The sequence below is a fragment of the Danio aesculapii genome, chromosome 22 (assembly GCF_903798145.1).
Source record: "Danio aesculapii chromosome 22, fDanAes4.1, whole genome shotgun sequence".
Lineage (NCBI taxonomy): Eukaryota > Metazoa > Chordata > Actinopteri > Cypriniformes > Danionidae > Danio > Danio aesculapii.
In genome coordinates, this window is record NC_079456.1 from 21,359,144 (window position 1) to 21,375,444 (window position 16,301).

The following is a 16,301-nucleotide window of genomic DNA, read 5'->3' on the forward strand; positions in this document are numbered from 1 at the left end:
GTGTACTGACGCTGTGACATGTTACCTGATAGATTCAAAAGACAGAAGAGTCGTTAGATAGAAACAAGATTAATTAAATATCACGTTTAACAACTATAGTGAGACGCGTTCCAGCGGTACATCCTTGATAAACTGTCTGACATGCACCGACGTGGGGTTTCGTTCTAAAGCACTCGCTGACCGCCTGGAGCTCAGACGTGCGCATATGCTGCAGCGCAGGCCAGAGTGTGTGTGTGGTCACTTGATGTGGGTTTTCAGCAATGTAGTGTGGATGGGGATCTTTTCAGAACTGCTAGGTGAAAGGCCAGTGTGGACGTTTTTGTTCGAAAATGCCATTTTAAAACTAACACGTATTAGTATAAACGGGGCCTAAGTGTGTGTTTTTCGCAAGCGGGTTGCTGCTGCGACGGGGGTGGAGGATCACGATGCAGGTTTAGCATCGTGATGTCTATCACCCATCGGCGATGGATGATGGCATCGTCTATCGACCCAACCCAAGTAGTAAGTAAAAAAAAACAAAAAAACAAACAAAACAAATCTAGCTAAAAACAAGTCACTTAATTAGACTCAAATCCTCAAAAAAAAAAGTCAATTAAAAACAACTAGTTACAATGGGCATCAAGTATAAAGTTCAAAAGTCACAAAAAAAAAAAAAAGTAAAAAATCTGTTAAATATTTTGATTTAATAATTACTTTAATATAAAAGAAAAAAGAAAACTCCACTTAAAACTAAAACGTATAATAATAAACCTTTATAATAAAATGATCCATTCACTATGAATACATATGAAAGTCTATGAAGCTTACCGTACAAGAATTCTCTTCAGAATCTGCTGGTCCACCTCAGTGTAACCAGGCCAGTCCTTCTGAACTTCCTTAAACAAACAGTCCTTCAATGTGAAGGTGTTGTCTTTACTATTCAAGTTAGCCACCTACACCGGACCAGGAAAAAACAACAAACAAAAAAAAAAAACAAATTAAACAAGAGGATTAAGTCTTTGGCTCTAAAAATAAGAGTTTAAGTGCTGGATTTCAATGCCAGCGAAGAAAAACAAACAGCACGATGACAAATTCTGTGTGTAGTAAATGCTCCGGCTTCACGCACGGCTGAGTCTGTTTGTCCATGTAATGACAAATGTGTCTAGGTTGAGCCATTATGTCCAAGTGGAGTTCAGAAACATGAATTGGAACGGGTCAAATGCAATGAATTAATCATAAAGCAAAACTCTGAGCTTAGCCAATGCAAGTAAGAGCCTCTATCAGAATTGCATACTAGCAGCATGCTATACACCTTTTAACTACACCCCATGACGCTTTCCGTGAATTATGATTGTCTACAGTTTAAAGGAAGCCAATCAGCTAAAGATTTACAAAAAAAGGGGTAATTAAATTTAGCTTCTAGTTCACTCATGAAATTTTAAAATGCAACTTCCAGAAACCTTTTGTAGGGAACTCTATAAAATACCACATGTGAAATACCTGCTCATTAACTTTAAGGTCTGAAAACCTTGTCATTTTGTCAAAATATGCAGTTAATATTAGAATTATTTTGAAATGCTTTCGATACGGTTTGTCTGAGGGTGCTTTCACACCTGTGGATCGATTCTTTTGTTCCAAAACAGGGATTCAAATTGTTACAATGTTTATTTTTGTTTTTGGTGCGGTTCGCTTTCGCACAGCAAAGTTTCTAAACAGACCAAAATAGCTAAAACAAGTCACATAAGAGTAAACTCTCCTCACATTGGCCAGAGTTTATTTCGCAGCTCTGCTCTCATGCGTCCTTATATTAATTCATGGCAATGAGCAATAAGACATTGTTCTTTAAATTTTGAATGGTGACACCCACAGGCATCGTCACCAAATATAAAATCAGAGGTAAGACTCTCATACATAGCTAGAATTATGCATTATAGGGAGAAATAACAGATAAACCAAGACTGCACTTAAGTCAATTTTCCTAACAGATAAACAGCTCTCGTTAATAGCTCAGCATGTTTTCACTTTTGTATTTGAGATCAAATGCACATTTAGCAGTAGGAATGATGACATCCTGTCCTACTCGTAATTCTCTCTTCATATAGCTGTACATATTCATAATACACTGCGATACAGCCTGGTTCAGATCGTTTCGCTTTCTCACTACAATCGATCCGCTCCAGAGGTCGTTTCAATCCAGCCGAGACCACCTCAGTCAGGCGATCTCGGACCGATTGCTTTGGCGTGGATTGGAGTGCGATTGTGGGATTCACATATGCCAAACAAACTGTGCTAACCGGGGAAACACGAACATTGAATTTACATTCCAAGATTCTACTTTGACAACTATGGTAGTTCTATGTAGAAAGACATAATCTGAACTTTTGTGGTCTATAATTTTGATAATATTAGGAAATACATTTGGTAAAAGTCAAGGAATTTTATGTTTTATTTGAACAGTTATTAAACTGCAAAAATTAAGTTCGTTGAGATGAGTTCTAATGTTAACAAATTACTTTCAGAAAACTACACACAACTCTAAAAACTCAAATAAATAAAAAACAACAAAAAAAGAGTCTTAAACTAAAACTGAATGCAGATATGGTTGTATTGCTAATGTCATGGTAAAATAACAAGCATAATGTTATTTTCGATAACTAAAAGCCAAACATACTTCTACCTCTTATCACTATATTGTAGTGCAACACTATTAGGTTGTTTAAGCTCTTTTAAAAGCTCCCTAAACCGATAGTGCAATCTATAATTTAAGAAAAAATAAATCAAAAGTGGAAAAAAGGTGGATATGGTAGTGAACCTGTTGCAGGAGGCTGTCCAGTGTCTCCTTGTCCTGAAAAGACAGGCCGTCTTTCGTGAGCCGCACCAGGAGTTCAGGTTTGCGGTAGGGTTTTAGGGCAAGCAGGTGCACCAGGCGTTCCCTCAGCGGTCGTGGCGGGCTCTTCTTCTGAGCGCTGCTGGAGATGATCACTGGCCGGGAAGTCCGCCGTGACGGGGCCACATCAGACACGCAAGTTATAGGCTTACGGATTTGTACCCGTTTACCTGAAAAACAGTAAAGGTAACTATTTAGAATGTAGTTGAGTTTTTATATTTATTTTCATAAAATTCATTATATGCAAAATTATATATATTTTACAAAATTGTTATATTTATAAATTTTGTAATAAACATTATATTAAACAAGTAAATGATAAAAACTATACATTTTTGTAGAATTTATTTACACATTTAAAAGGAGAAAAACTACGTTTTTATGACCAGGTACTGGAAGGTAGTATACACATATTTTAAGTTATTTTTATTTTTGAAGTTATTTTTATTATATTTATAATAAATATAGGCAAGGCAAGTTTATTTATATAGCACATTTCATACACAGTGGCAATTCAAAGTGGATAAAATGAGGAATAAAAGAGACAAGTATAGATAAAATAAAAACAGATGAAAACAGCGTAAAGACAGTTTTTCCATATTCCAAAAGACTGGTGTATCATAATTTCTCATTTTACTCTGGGACTCTGTCATTTGGACTTTTACAGTACCTATTAATCTATTGGACGTCTCCAACAGATTCGATTATTCACCTAAGATCGAAATGTTAAACTTTACAGCTCTAATTACGTGCCCCCGGCCTAATCGCACAGCCCCGGATTTCAACCTCCTAAAAATACAATTAAAAAAATTACAATCTTTAAGTATATAGTATAAAGCAATTTTATAAACATTTAAGAAGGTGAAAAATGAACATGGGGCACATTTGTTTTGATTTTAAGCCAAATCTATTGAACTTTAATTTTATTCATTTAAATTTTATTTCATTCAAATTTGAGGAAAAAAAATAAATAAAAAAAGATTTGGGCCACATTTTGAAAACTGGAGAATATTAATAGATGTATAATAAATGTATTGATGTATAATAATATAAAGAACTTAATGTTTCATTTTCATTAAATTTTAAGTTAACTTCATCTCCAAGATTGCAATGACATTTTCTAATTTAGACTTGAAATATGCTGTAAAAAAACTAAAAAAGGTATAGTCTAATAACGATTTTATTTTTGACAGAACTAGCAGCTGATTTATAACGCTAGTTTCGTCTGGCCAATAGAGAACTGCACAATGTAAAGCTGCAATTGATGCAACAGCATTGTATAATATGCAATGTACGTTTAATCCTTGTGCTATTTTGTGTGAATGTAACGAGAATCGAGTCGACTTCGAAAAACCAGAACAGAACACCCCTAATTCATAAATGTATAATAAATTTATTGACGTTTAATAATAATAATAATAATAATAATAATAATAATAATAATAATATTTAGAATTTTTTATAAAAAAAGTGAAATTCTAAATTATTTTGATTTATATTTGAGTGTAAACTCTCTTTTTAGACCACTGTTCAGCTGATTCATCTTTGATAAACGATTATCTGACAAAGAAAGTTGTGTGTGTGTTACCAGTGCACACATATAATATTTTGATCAGGGAGCTCCAGAATAGGCGTCTTCATAAATTATGCAGGACACTGCAGCTCTAGACATGTGGATCCAAACTGGCTCTAATCGGCCCCTCCACCTGTCTGCTTGCACCGCATGTACACAGATCAGGTTTTGACCAGCTGATGGCTAAAACCAATAATGAAGATGCATCAAACCTACCCACGTATCGCCCTCCAGGCTTGATGACGATGGCTCCGCGGCTGCGGGTCTCCTCCTCGACCTGAGCCATGCTTTGCCTGGCTTTTTGGTACGAGTCGTCAGTGGCGCACACTGTGATTTTGTCCTGGATTCCTCCCAGACAGTCCAACTGAATGCTTCCTTCACTGCACAGACAAAACGCCGGTCAGACAACCCAAATGCCACTGAATCACCATCCTTATTTAAAATGTGCTGCAATGGATCATTTATGGACCAGGTGGTCGAATGGATGTCCTTTGGGGAAACCCTGTTCCTGGAGGCACACATTGAGTGTCTCGTTTTATCTGAGACATCCAACTTTAAGAGTCAGAGTCTCATAATGAGGTGCGTTTAATTAAGAAAAGTTTGAGAAGCTCAGCTCCAGGAAATATTGTTGTGAAGCTCAAAGTACACTTTGATTTGTGTATACAGTGCATCCAGAAAGTATTCATAGCGCTTGACTTTCCACATTTTTTTGTGTTACAGCGTTATTCCAAAATGGATTAAAATGAATTTATTTCCTCAAAATTCTACACACAATACCCCACAATGGCAATGAATAAAAGATTTTTTGAAATTGTTGCAAATTTATCAAAATCACATTTACATATATTTTCATAGCCTTTACTCAATACTTTGTTGATGCTCCTTTTGCAGCAATTACAGCCTCAAGTCTTTTTGAATATGATGCCACAAGCTTGGCACACCTGTCTTTAGGAATTTTTGTCCATTCCTCTTTGCAGTACCACTCAAGCTCTATCAGGTTGGATGGTAAGCGATGTTGTACAGCTATTTTCAAATCTCTCCAGAGATGTTCAATAGGATTTAGGTCTGGGCTCTGGCTGGGCCACTCAAGGGCATTCACAGAGTTGTTGAAGCCACTCCATTGATATTTTGGTGGTGTGCTTTGGTACTTTCCGGATGCACTGTACATGAGAACTTGCGTACATGGAGAATACTTACCAAAATAGTATGCGATTACTGTACACATAAAAGCCATGCGTTGTTTGAATCGCTTTAATTGGTCCTTAGAATGTAAACACAGAACCGGGAGATTGTTTCAATTAAAGTAAATAAACTAAAAGGAGACTGAACAAGAACAAACTACTGAAACAAATGAACAAAAAGAAAATATTGGGTATTAGGGGTGTACCGATATTCAAACTAAACCAGAAAAAAAAAAACAAACAAAAAAAAAAAAAAAACACAACATGGCTCTGAAGTACAAACCACAATACTCTCATAGCATAACAAGGCTGAGGTTTGAGCTTTTTAGTTTACCCAGATCAATGGACTGCACTAAAAAGAAATATGTAAAGTCACGAGTAATGTATGTAAATATGTAAAGTACACAACTAGTGACAAATAAATCATAAGAAAATCACCAAGGCTTACAAATAAACAATATTTTATTGCTGTCATTTAACAAAATGTATCAAATTATAGAAATATTACAAAGTAAAATGACAAATACTGTAAACAGTGGTTAGGGTAAGGAAGGGTTCAGTTACCATGAACTAACAGAACTGTTAATAAAACAAACACAATTTCTGTTAAACAGAACAAACCAGCAAATTACAGTAAAACGATTAAAATATTCATAACCATTTTTACATCTAATATGACAGCAATTGTTTCACTTAACAGTAATTAGGAAAGCTAATGAGATAATTGAGGATGTGCTTTACTCCTGTTAAGGGTTTCAAAAGAGTTCCAAAGATCGTGCTCTACTGTATGTCCAACCTGTTCCTTTACTTCGACTTAAGCTGCACCAAGGAAGAGAAGCCACTTTCACACAAATACATCGTGCTGAATGGTAGGATGGATTTGATCGCACTAGTGGCAAGGGACGCAAACTCAGAAAGCGGTAAACGGTACAGTTGTCGTGCGCGCATTTCAAAATAAGTCCGTATAAGCAAAATAAGTTAAAAATTAAACCTTTGTTGCTTTTTTGACCCCACACTCTGCGACCTACTGAAAATGTTCCCGCGACCCACTTCTAGGTCACGACCCAAGAGTTGAGAATCACAGAACTACTGTATAAAGCGCTGTCAAATTAGTTTTAAACAAATTTTTACGATTTTAACCCTTTTTTTTTTTACATGTTATAGTGAGTGAGCATTTTATTTGACAACTTTGCGCATCATGTAAAAAAAAAAAAAAAAAAAAAGTCCCAATACCCCCAAAAGGTATGTTTTTTGGGACCTATCGCAGAGCCGCAACTGACAATGTATTTGGCCAGATTGCTTTCATAGTGTGAACATGGATAAAACTACGGATGCACCGATACCATTTTATTTATTTTTTTTAAACTGATCCGATCCAGATACCAAAATTCTGAATATGGACAGATAGAGATCCGATTCAGATTCTGTGCCATGCATCTGAGAAATGGCGCATAGTCCCCCGGTATCTACGGACACTTCCAAAACAGCAGCACAAAGGGAAGAAATGAGTGTGTTCAAGGATTGGTCCAATGTATTATTGAGCCTTTTCTAATTTAAAATTTCAGGTAGGACTACTTTGTGTGTAAAGAACTGGTAATAGCCCTCTCTACTCCAGCTGGCAGATAACGGATCCAGCAAAAATATGCGGGCTAGAACCGATATCAAGTATCGGGATCGGTACATCCCTAGATAAAACACTTGTGATTGCATCATGGAAAAAGCTAATACCAGGTGGACAGACACAAGTGTGTAATGCATTCGGTGAGGTTCCTCATCCGCCCTGAAAACCTGCCAATTGCCTCTGAGCTGCTTGCTTTAAGCCTGTTTTTAATACTGGAACTCAAAACAATTGATCACAGTTAAGGCATATAGTGTTTTCCCACAATGACTTAGCAAAGTATTCACAATACAGACAGTTTTGACATGTTTTTCAGAACTAGTCGAAAGGAAGTCCTGTATAATTAGGCTGCGCTTGTCAACCAGAGACATTTCTTAGGCATAAATAACTAAATTTTATTGCAGAGAAAGCTGAATAATGCTGCTCTCAACAGACAATTAAAAGTCTGGCAGCATTTGTCTTGAAATGTTTTGTTAAAGCTGGTGAGCGTTGTCAATGCGGATATTGGTGATAGATTTTGGAAGGTTTAATGTGTTCTGAGAAGGTTAGCAAGGTTGACTAGATTAAGACTAGTTTACGATGACACTATTTAGAATGAAAAAAAAAATGTTTTCCATTTATTTCCAGGTGTGAATTGCGTTATGGGACCTTTATCTCTGCTCTGTCAACTTTTGATGATGAAAATTCAACTCTGCAATTCAACAGTGACTTTTATTGACATTTTAGTAGTTTGAAATAATATAAAGAGAAATAAAATCTGTAAAATAACAGAAAATGACCATGAACATGACAATTAGTTCACTGTACTCAAATAGACTACACATTCACCAGATCTCAACCCAAAAGAGCATATTTGGGATGTGGTGGACCGGGAGAGTCACGTCATGGATGTGCAGACGACAAATCTGCAGTAACGCTTCGAAGCTATCATGTCAATATGGACCAAAATATCTGAGGAATATTTCCAGTACCTTGTTGAATCGATGCCACAAAGGATTAAGACAGTTCTGAAGGCAAAAGGGGGTCCAACCTGGTACTAGCAAGCTGTACCTAATACAGTGGCCAGTAACTATAATCGCCCAGCAGTTTCTGTATTATTGGTTGACACTTCATTTAAGGTTGCTGACCCTAAAATTTTTATAAATGGGGTATTACTAACTTTATATAAACAGTAAATATTGTTTATTAATATATTGTTTATTACACATTTAACATAATGCCTATTTGTCTTGTATTTTTAATCAAACGAAGTCTTGTCCATAAAATAGATTTTTAAACGGTTGTGTACATTCATAAATTGTAAATATAAAAAAAATAAATGTATAAAGTATCTTTGTACAATTATAGTATATTAGTTAGTTATTAATTCATAATGTAGGTTAATCAATTTATTAATGTATATTATATTAGAGTTTATTAATAATTCATAAGACTAAGCTCAACCATTTTTTTACAGTATTCAAAAAGGGAGTTTACGTACTAATTTTTAAAGAGAGATTCACATCATCATCATCATCATCATCATCATACAATCTTTAATGCAGCAGCTGACAGCAGGCAGCCCAATTGAGGCCAGTTGCTTAAATAAGTGAACCTTCATCGGACGAAAGTCTCAGCGAAATGACAAATGAGCTAATTATGTGGCACAGCCGAATGAAAAGTTGGATTAATTACATGAGAAGGCCAATGAAACATTAACACAGATCGAAACAAAAGGCCAATTCAAAAGAAGGAGAGCAGTAATTGTGGAACATTTTTCAGCTCAGATTTAAGAAATGATGGCTTTGATGGTGTCACAGTTCTTGAATATAGATTGAGGCATTAGATAAAATGCTGAAATACTGGTTCCATTTGAGCTCACAAGAAACCGCAACAGCTAAACTTCTGCTGACCCTTGAAGAAACTGCAGGTGTAGAGTAAAAACACTATAATATTTATCACCATGTTTCCCCAGTTGATTAAGAAGATTTGCAAAGATTTTTTAAGTTTTCAAAAAGGATATGCTGAAATATGCTAATTAGGGTTTAAAATACTTCCTTAATTTATTTTTTACTGAGAAATTTGTGGGATGCAGGAACCCTTAAGGTAATTTCAAAACCTTTAAGATTTAAAATATTCTGAGAGGGTCTTTTAAAGACCTCATCGCCACTTCAAGTTCTAATCAGTATCAAACCTTTAACTTAATAAACAGTTGTTAATAAAGTTGTAGTTAAATCAATAGAGCACACCCACGCAACAGGACTCAGGTAAGAAGAAACAAAGAAGAATTTGAAAATTAATTACACATTGTTTTCAAACCGTTTTATAATTCGTCTTCCTCCAACCAGGAGTAACTTAACTTAAACTCCAACTTAAATTTCCTCCATTTTGCCATATGTTTTGCTACATGTGGAGAGTGTTACATCACCTTCCCGCGTTTGTCACAAATTACGTGACATTACCTGGATGGAGAAGGTTGGCCAGACGCACCCCGTATTAATCATGTGGATCGAGAATGCCGGTGTTAATATTAGGAGGAAAATATACATATTTATGCATTTTTGGAGTCTTTGGATAACGCTTGAACAAAATTTAAGACCTCGTAAAAACGCGATTAAGACTTTAATAACTTTTAAAGGCCTTAATTTTCTTATAAGTGATTTATTAACTTTTAATACTTTAAGACCCCGCGGACACCCTGTAAAATGTATTAGGGACCATTCACATTTTGATTCTAAAAACCCATAGAAAAAGGCATGTTGCTTCCTCGTCCACATTCAATATGATTTTGAGCTCGAGTTTCCGTGGTGTCCGTCATTGCTCAGCAACCATCAGTCGTATTCTCTGAAAAAAGCCATCACTGACAAACCCTTGCTGCAGCTCTGATACAAGTTTTATCTATGAAGAAAACTAAAAAGTGCTGCCGTGTTTGGGCTTTATGCGTTACTTCCTAAAACTAAATGAAACTAACAACAATCTCTAAAATAAAATTAGCAAAAATAAATAATCCTTTTTGAACCCATAAACGCTCATTCTGTGGTGGAAAATCTGACTTGTCGAGCGGTCGTTTGTATATGTACCTGTAGGTGCGCTATTACAGCCAAATAGCCAAACTTTATATAAACACAACATGGTCTATTTTTTGTTCACATTTGGCCAAAAAGGTAAACTAGATACGTTTAATTACATGTATAGTAATATATTTAATAAGAAGTTTGTCTGAATTCTTCATAACTTTTACTTTAAGAGATTTGCACAGGAGTATTGCAAGCGGTGCAAACGCTAAACTTTGCTTTGGTCGACACTGGATGTCTTCTGCTAAACTTGAAATTACTAAAATATACTAAATATTAAAAAAAAAACGAAATATGTTCATGAAACAAACTCAAGATAACAAAACCATGATTAAAACAAAAGTAAAATGTAACTGAAATGAACAGCAATTTTAAAAGTAGTATCAAAATAAAAAACTACTTTAAGTGTGGTTTCACACCTGCCTATAGTTCGGTTCAATCACACTCGAGTTCGTTTTCCTTCTAGGTGCAGTTCGTTTGGGCAGGTGTGAATGGAGCAATCGTATTCGATTGTGCACCACAAGCGGACGAAAAAAAGTACCGAGACCTCCTTGAGGTGGTGGTCTTGGTACGCTTTCAAACAAACCCTGGAGCGGTTCGTTTATGGTGAGAACTTGATCCAAACTAAAATAGACTGCAAAAAGTACAGCGCCTTTTTGGATTAATCCAAATTACCGTTGGTTATATTTCTGGAAGATGACCATGTTGCAGTCTAGCTAAATTAATTCACGCCACCTTCTGAAGTGACTTGCGATGCACCTTCATCGTTTGCAATGCATTAAAACATTGTTTTCCAGTCGCAGTCGCGCTTCATTCTCGAAATGTTTAGTTTGTCTGAAGTGATGTATACAAACTATATAGTATACCATGACCAGGGATACAATCAGCCATCAACCCTCCATAGTAAAAAGCAACATTGTGTCTGCCAGTATGTTTACTTGCGGAGTTTCATTGGCATTTTCACACACGTTATTTCTGACCAATCGAAAAGCAGTTTAGGAAATGCATTCAATGCCATCTGGCCAATGAGTGATGTTGATTTTGTCACATGACTGCATTTTGGTTCTTTTCAACTGGTGCGGACCAAAGCAATCAGTGTGATGTGAAAAAGACCTAAAAATGGGTCCAAAGTTGCAATGTTTAATAACTAATAAGTAGTCCCACACGGTATTTGCGTGCAAATTTGCAGATTTCCAAAGATTTTTAGTCAATCATTAATTCTATTTATTTACATGTGTAAATGTATGTTTATTCCATTTTTAAATTAATTTCAGTATTATTATTGGCAAATATGAAGGTGTTCATATGATTTATTTACAATACAGATTGCAAAGTAATATGTTCTGTCTATTAGTAGATATATTATACGAGAGACTTGCTTTGTTCACCAAATAAGTGGATCTAATTGGATTTCTACTGTAAACCTTAATTAAAAGTTAAAAAGGTATTGTTTTTTTATTTCACATTTTAGGTTTTTTGTTTCAACACCCCAGAATCATTCCAAATAAATCAAATCATTCCGCATTTTTTGCATGTCCAAAAAAATGTCCAAAAAGATTCTGTATGGTCCTACTAATAACTAATCTGCTGTAGATACTACTGGAAAAAAGCAAGCGTTTTGCAATGTGTTGCTCTCAAATTATTTAAAATGACAAAATTGAGTGCGCAAAAAGACACAATGTGAGCAGCTGCTTACATAATCAGACAAATTATATATGAACAAACCCCTCAATAAAAACAGATAATAATAAAACTGAAGTTTTGTGTATGTAGAGCTGCTAAAGTGGCAATTTTTTTAAAAATGCAATAAACAATTTAAGTATTTTGTATTGAATATTTTGGAAGTTTTCTTATTACACTGAAAAACACTTGATGAAAAGCCAAAAAGCCCCAAAATCTCCGACAGGAGCATGAAAAACAGTTTCTGCCTGCAGATATATAAAGAATGCATTTGCATTCTTCCTCATTTGGTTGGAGAACTGGCCAAACTGAACTGATTCTCCGTGTTCTGGTGTTGCTCCAGAGCTGAACAGTGGAAGGAACAGATGGCGCTCGTAATGATGCCACGAATGCAAGCGCAACCAGTTTTTAACATTAGACAAACTCAAAAATCAACTGTTTTCATGGCAACATTTCCTTATAAAACACAAACGCTCTTGCTCGTCAGAAATCACTGTACTACAACGCGTTTGATTTTGTTCTTACCTTGTAATGTACTGCTGAATGCAGTCGAAGCTGCCCTGGGGATTGTCTTTGCCCACATTGGACAGGTAGAAGGTAAACGTTCGCAGCTCATTTGGATTCTCCGACTGCGGTATCGAGATTTTCTGTTGACACAGAAGAGAAGAGCAGCCAACATAAGCACTGAGAGGGAGACAAGAGGCATGCTAAAAGCAGATGGCTACAGCAGAAGAGATCACACAGATTTACTTGGTCTTTTAGGTAGAATGAAAGATTCAATGTATTAATATTTTCACAGAAATAATATAAAAATGAGTTTTAAAAATAAAAATAATCAAAATCCAATTAAATGTTAAACTAAATATAATTATGAAAATAATGAATGGACTCAATAGATGAATAAATATATAATAAAAAAAACAATTAAGAACAACTAAAAAGTACAAAAAGGGAAGAAAAGGAATAAATCAAAACGAGATAAATAAAATTCCACACAAATCGAAAAAAATAAATAAAAACTAAACAAAAATTTTCAAATAATTTAGACAAAATCAAAATAACATAACAGTTTCTACATAAATATGAAAGAAATCTTAAAAATATAAATTATGAGGGAGATTATTTGCAAATGAAAGCACAAATTCTAATCCAAAAAATAATGCAAATAATTATAATATAAATTAAATGCTAAATTAAATCAAAATATGAAATATGAATAATTTAATGAATATACTTTTTAAAAATAAAATAAAATAAATAAAAATAAATAAATTTTCCCTAAAAATCTAAATATAATTGAATGACCTAATTTAAATGTAACAAAACATGAGTTAATCATAAAAAATTAATAATAATAATAATAATAATAATTATTATTATTATTATTATTATTATTACTGTTGGCCATAGGTAATTTACATGATATTCAATAAATCACCAACTAATTGCAGATGAAGCCAGTATGTTCTGGAATTTCACTTCAGTCAAACAGTGAGTTTTTCTACACTGAGCGAACTGCAAAAATGAACAATGATTTTGTCAAGTTACACCTGACCTGCTTTCACACAATTGAAGGTTTGTGGTTCTCAGGGCCCTTCTATAATCTGCTTATAGCACAAGCGCAGCGTCCGGCCTGCTGCTCCAGATCAGTTCTTCAACACTGCAGATATTCGATTCGACGGGATTTCACAGGGCTTTACTAAGGTGATGAGCAGCTCTGTCAGCACTCTTTAACGAACAGGCGATGTGGACTTAAAATTGCATCACAATACTTTCTGGTATTTATTGCAAGACTGCTCTCAATAAGAACACAAATCCGTTCTCTGCGCTCTTGGAATTGAGAAACAGCAATTGAATTGAACATGAAATGATTTCTTTATTCTGTAATTATAAATCACGTCTGGTGACTAAATGGAGTTCACTCGACTGGTGTTATGACGTGAATAAAGAGTGAAAGTTTGTCTTTTTGTAAACAGGCTCAAACATGCAAAACTACAGCAAAAATAACTTATTGCACAGACCAATTATAAGTTTGATTCAAAGTTGTAATAGTTTCTGATTTTCGATTAGTTTTAGTTTTTAATTTGACTTTCAAATTCAGTTAGTTTTAATTTTAGAGGCAGATTAACTAGTTTATTAGTTTCTATATTTTGAAATTGCTTAGTTTGTTTAGTTAATATTTGTTTCAGTGTTTGTTTTTCTAAATAAGGATCTTTGTTAGGTGCAAGATTCTAAATAATCAGAATTTTGTAGAATAAAAACTCAACCAACGATACATTTACAAATACAAACGTATTCATTGGACACAAGAACACCATCATCTACCACTACCATCTACCCATCCTCAAATTCAAACAACAGCTCACAAGATAGCTGCCTTAAGTAAAATGTGTGCAAGGCTGCTTCTGAGGTTAGACACACAGCAGTGATGGGAAGTTCAGATCTTTAATGCGAAACGGATCTTTTGAGACAATCCTCCCATGTTAGGACTCAACATACCAAAATGATGTAGTCAGCAATTATAATTTTAGTCAGTTTAAACATCACGATCTGAAAAGTTTCTTACAATTAAGTTTTGCAACCCAACTGAAGCATGATTCACTTATATAAATTCATTTAAATTCCATTACGAAATAAACTTGCGTTTCACCATATCCTCTCATTTGAGCCCTCAGTTTACCCGTGCTGCAGTTGTTCAAGTTTAGTTCAAATCACACAGCAGGCTGTCAAGTACTGTTTGTGTTCGGTTGACCATTTGCTGAATCAAACATGCTCTGTATTATCAGTTTACCGCTTCTCAAATCTGATCTCAGTGTACTGATCTAATAACTCAGTATATATTGGTTTATTTCGAGTCAGAGGGAGGTATCAGGCATGTTAAAAAAGTAAGTAGTTTGTGAATAAGAGTGCTTACTGGAGAAATAGCTTCAAATGATTCAGTTCAATTTGGTGAACTATTCAACCGGTTCACTTAGAAGATCTGGTTAAAAGAATGAATCATTCACGACCGCGATCACTAATGCAGAAATAAAATTATTAATTTAACACATTTGTCCCCAATAATGAATTAAGTCTCTCTATTAAATGCGGTCACCGTGCTGCAGTCATGTCCACTCGTTGCTTTTGTCACGGGAGCAACAGCAAGGACTGACTGGAGGATGACCGGTTTGATCTGGCCAATTGCAGCAGGATTACAGACTCTGAGATGTCGTACGGGTCAAACATCTGGCAGCGGGGAGTACATAGATTTACTTGTAAAATGCTTACAGTAGGCACATGTATTAAATATATTCACAAAGACAAAGGACATTTTTGCTATAACTTTAGATAGTTTCCGTTAGTTTTGGATGTACACAATACAGTTTCAGTTAGTTCAGTTAAAAAAAAAAAAAAACTTAAGGTAACGAAAATGTTTTTAAATGATAGTTTTCGGTATTTCATTCATTTTCGTTAACTACAATAACCTTGTTTTGTTATTACGCTGTCTAATTTTTACATCGTGAGGAGATTATTTTAAAGATATATTGTAAATGACAACGATCACCAATCCCTAGTTCAATTGCCAATCACAAATAAAACACACACTTTAAGCAATAACAATGTAACATCAAACATCATACAACACGTCAGACATCATACAAAACCACAATTATTAAATCAATAAGACTTGTGCAACAACAATAAGGAATTACTGTTATTATAGCAAGAAAAATTCATTTATTCATTTTACTTCGGCTTATTCCCTTTATTAATCAAGAGTCGCCACAGCGGAATGAACCTCCAACTTAAAGCACATGTTTTACACAGCGGATGCCCTTCCAGCTGCAACCCAACACTGGGAAAGCAACAAATATTTCTATATATATTTTAATTAAATACCAACTTATTAATTAAATCATTAAATGTTGGCCTGAACCATTCCAATAATGTTATAAACATTAACTAATTTATTATAATTCATAATATGAATAATTATAATTGTGTTTTATCAATTCAGAATATTTTTGCTATTTTACTCCTATTGTAAAAATAAAATAAAGATCCATGTTTATATTATAATTTTGTACAATTTTATGTTTCATCAATTCAGGATTGTTGGCTTTATTACAGTTATTACATTAGTTATTACATAAAATAGATAAATTAAAAATAAGCTATATAAAAATTATTAGCTAAAAATAAAAATCATTTAACAAAAAAGAAAAAAAAAGCGTATTTTTGCACAATGTAAAAATACACAATATTAAAATAAATTGAACAACAATTAGTTTCAGAACTGCTCATATCAATCAGCATTGCCATGTAAGTGGTCTGGCATTAGTAACTGGAG

At 34.4% G+C, this 16,301-nt stretch overlaps 1 protein-coding gene across 1 annotated transcript in view; it reads right to left on the bottom strand.

Annotated features, from left to right (window-relative positions):
- Positions 1-16,301, bottom strand: part of ell (elongation factor RNA polymerase II) — a 79,266-nt gene that overhangs the window by 20,768 nt on the left and 42,197 nt on the right. Inside the window, 4 exon segments of the mRNA XM_056447583.1 lie at positions 808-932; positions 2,792-3,036; positions 4,656-4,819; positions 12,497-12,618. Coding sequence (XP_056303558.1) covers positions 808-932; positions 2,792-3,036; positions 4,656-4,819; positions 12,497-12,618 — 656 coding nt within the window.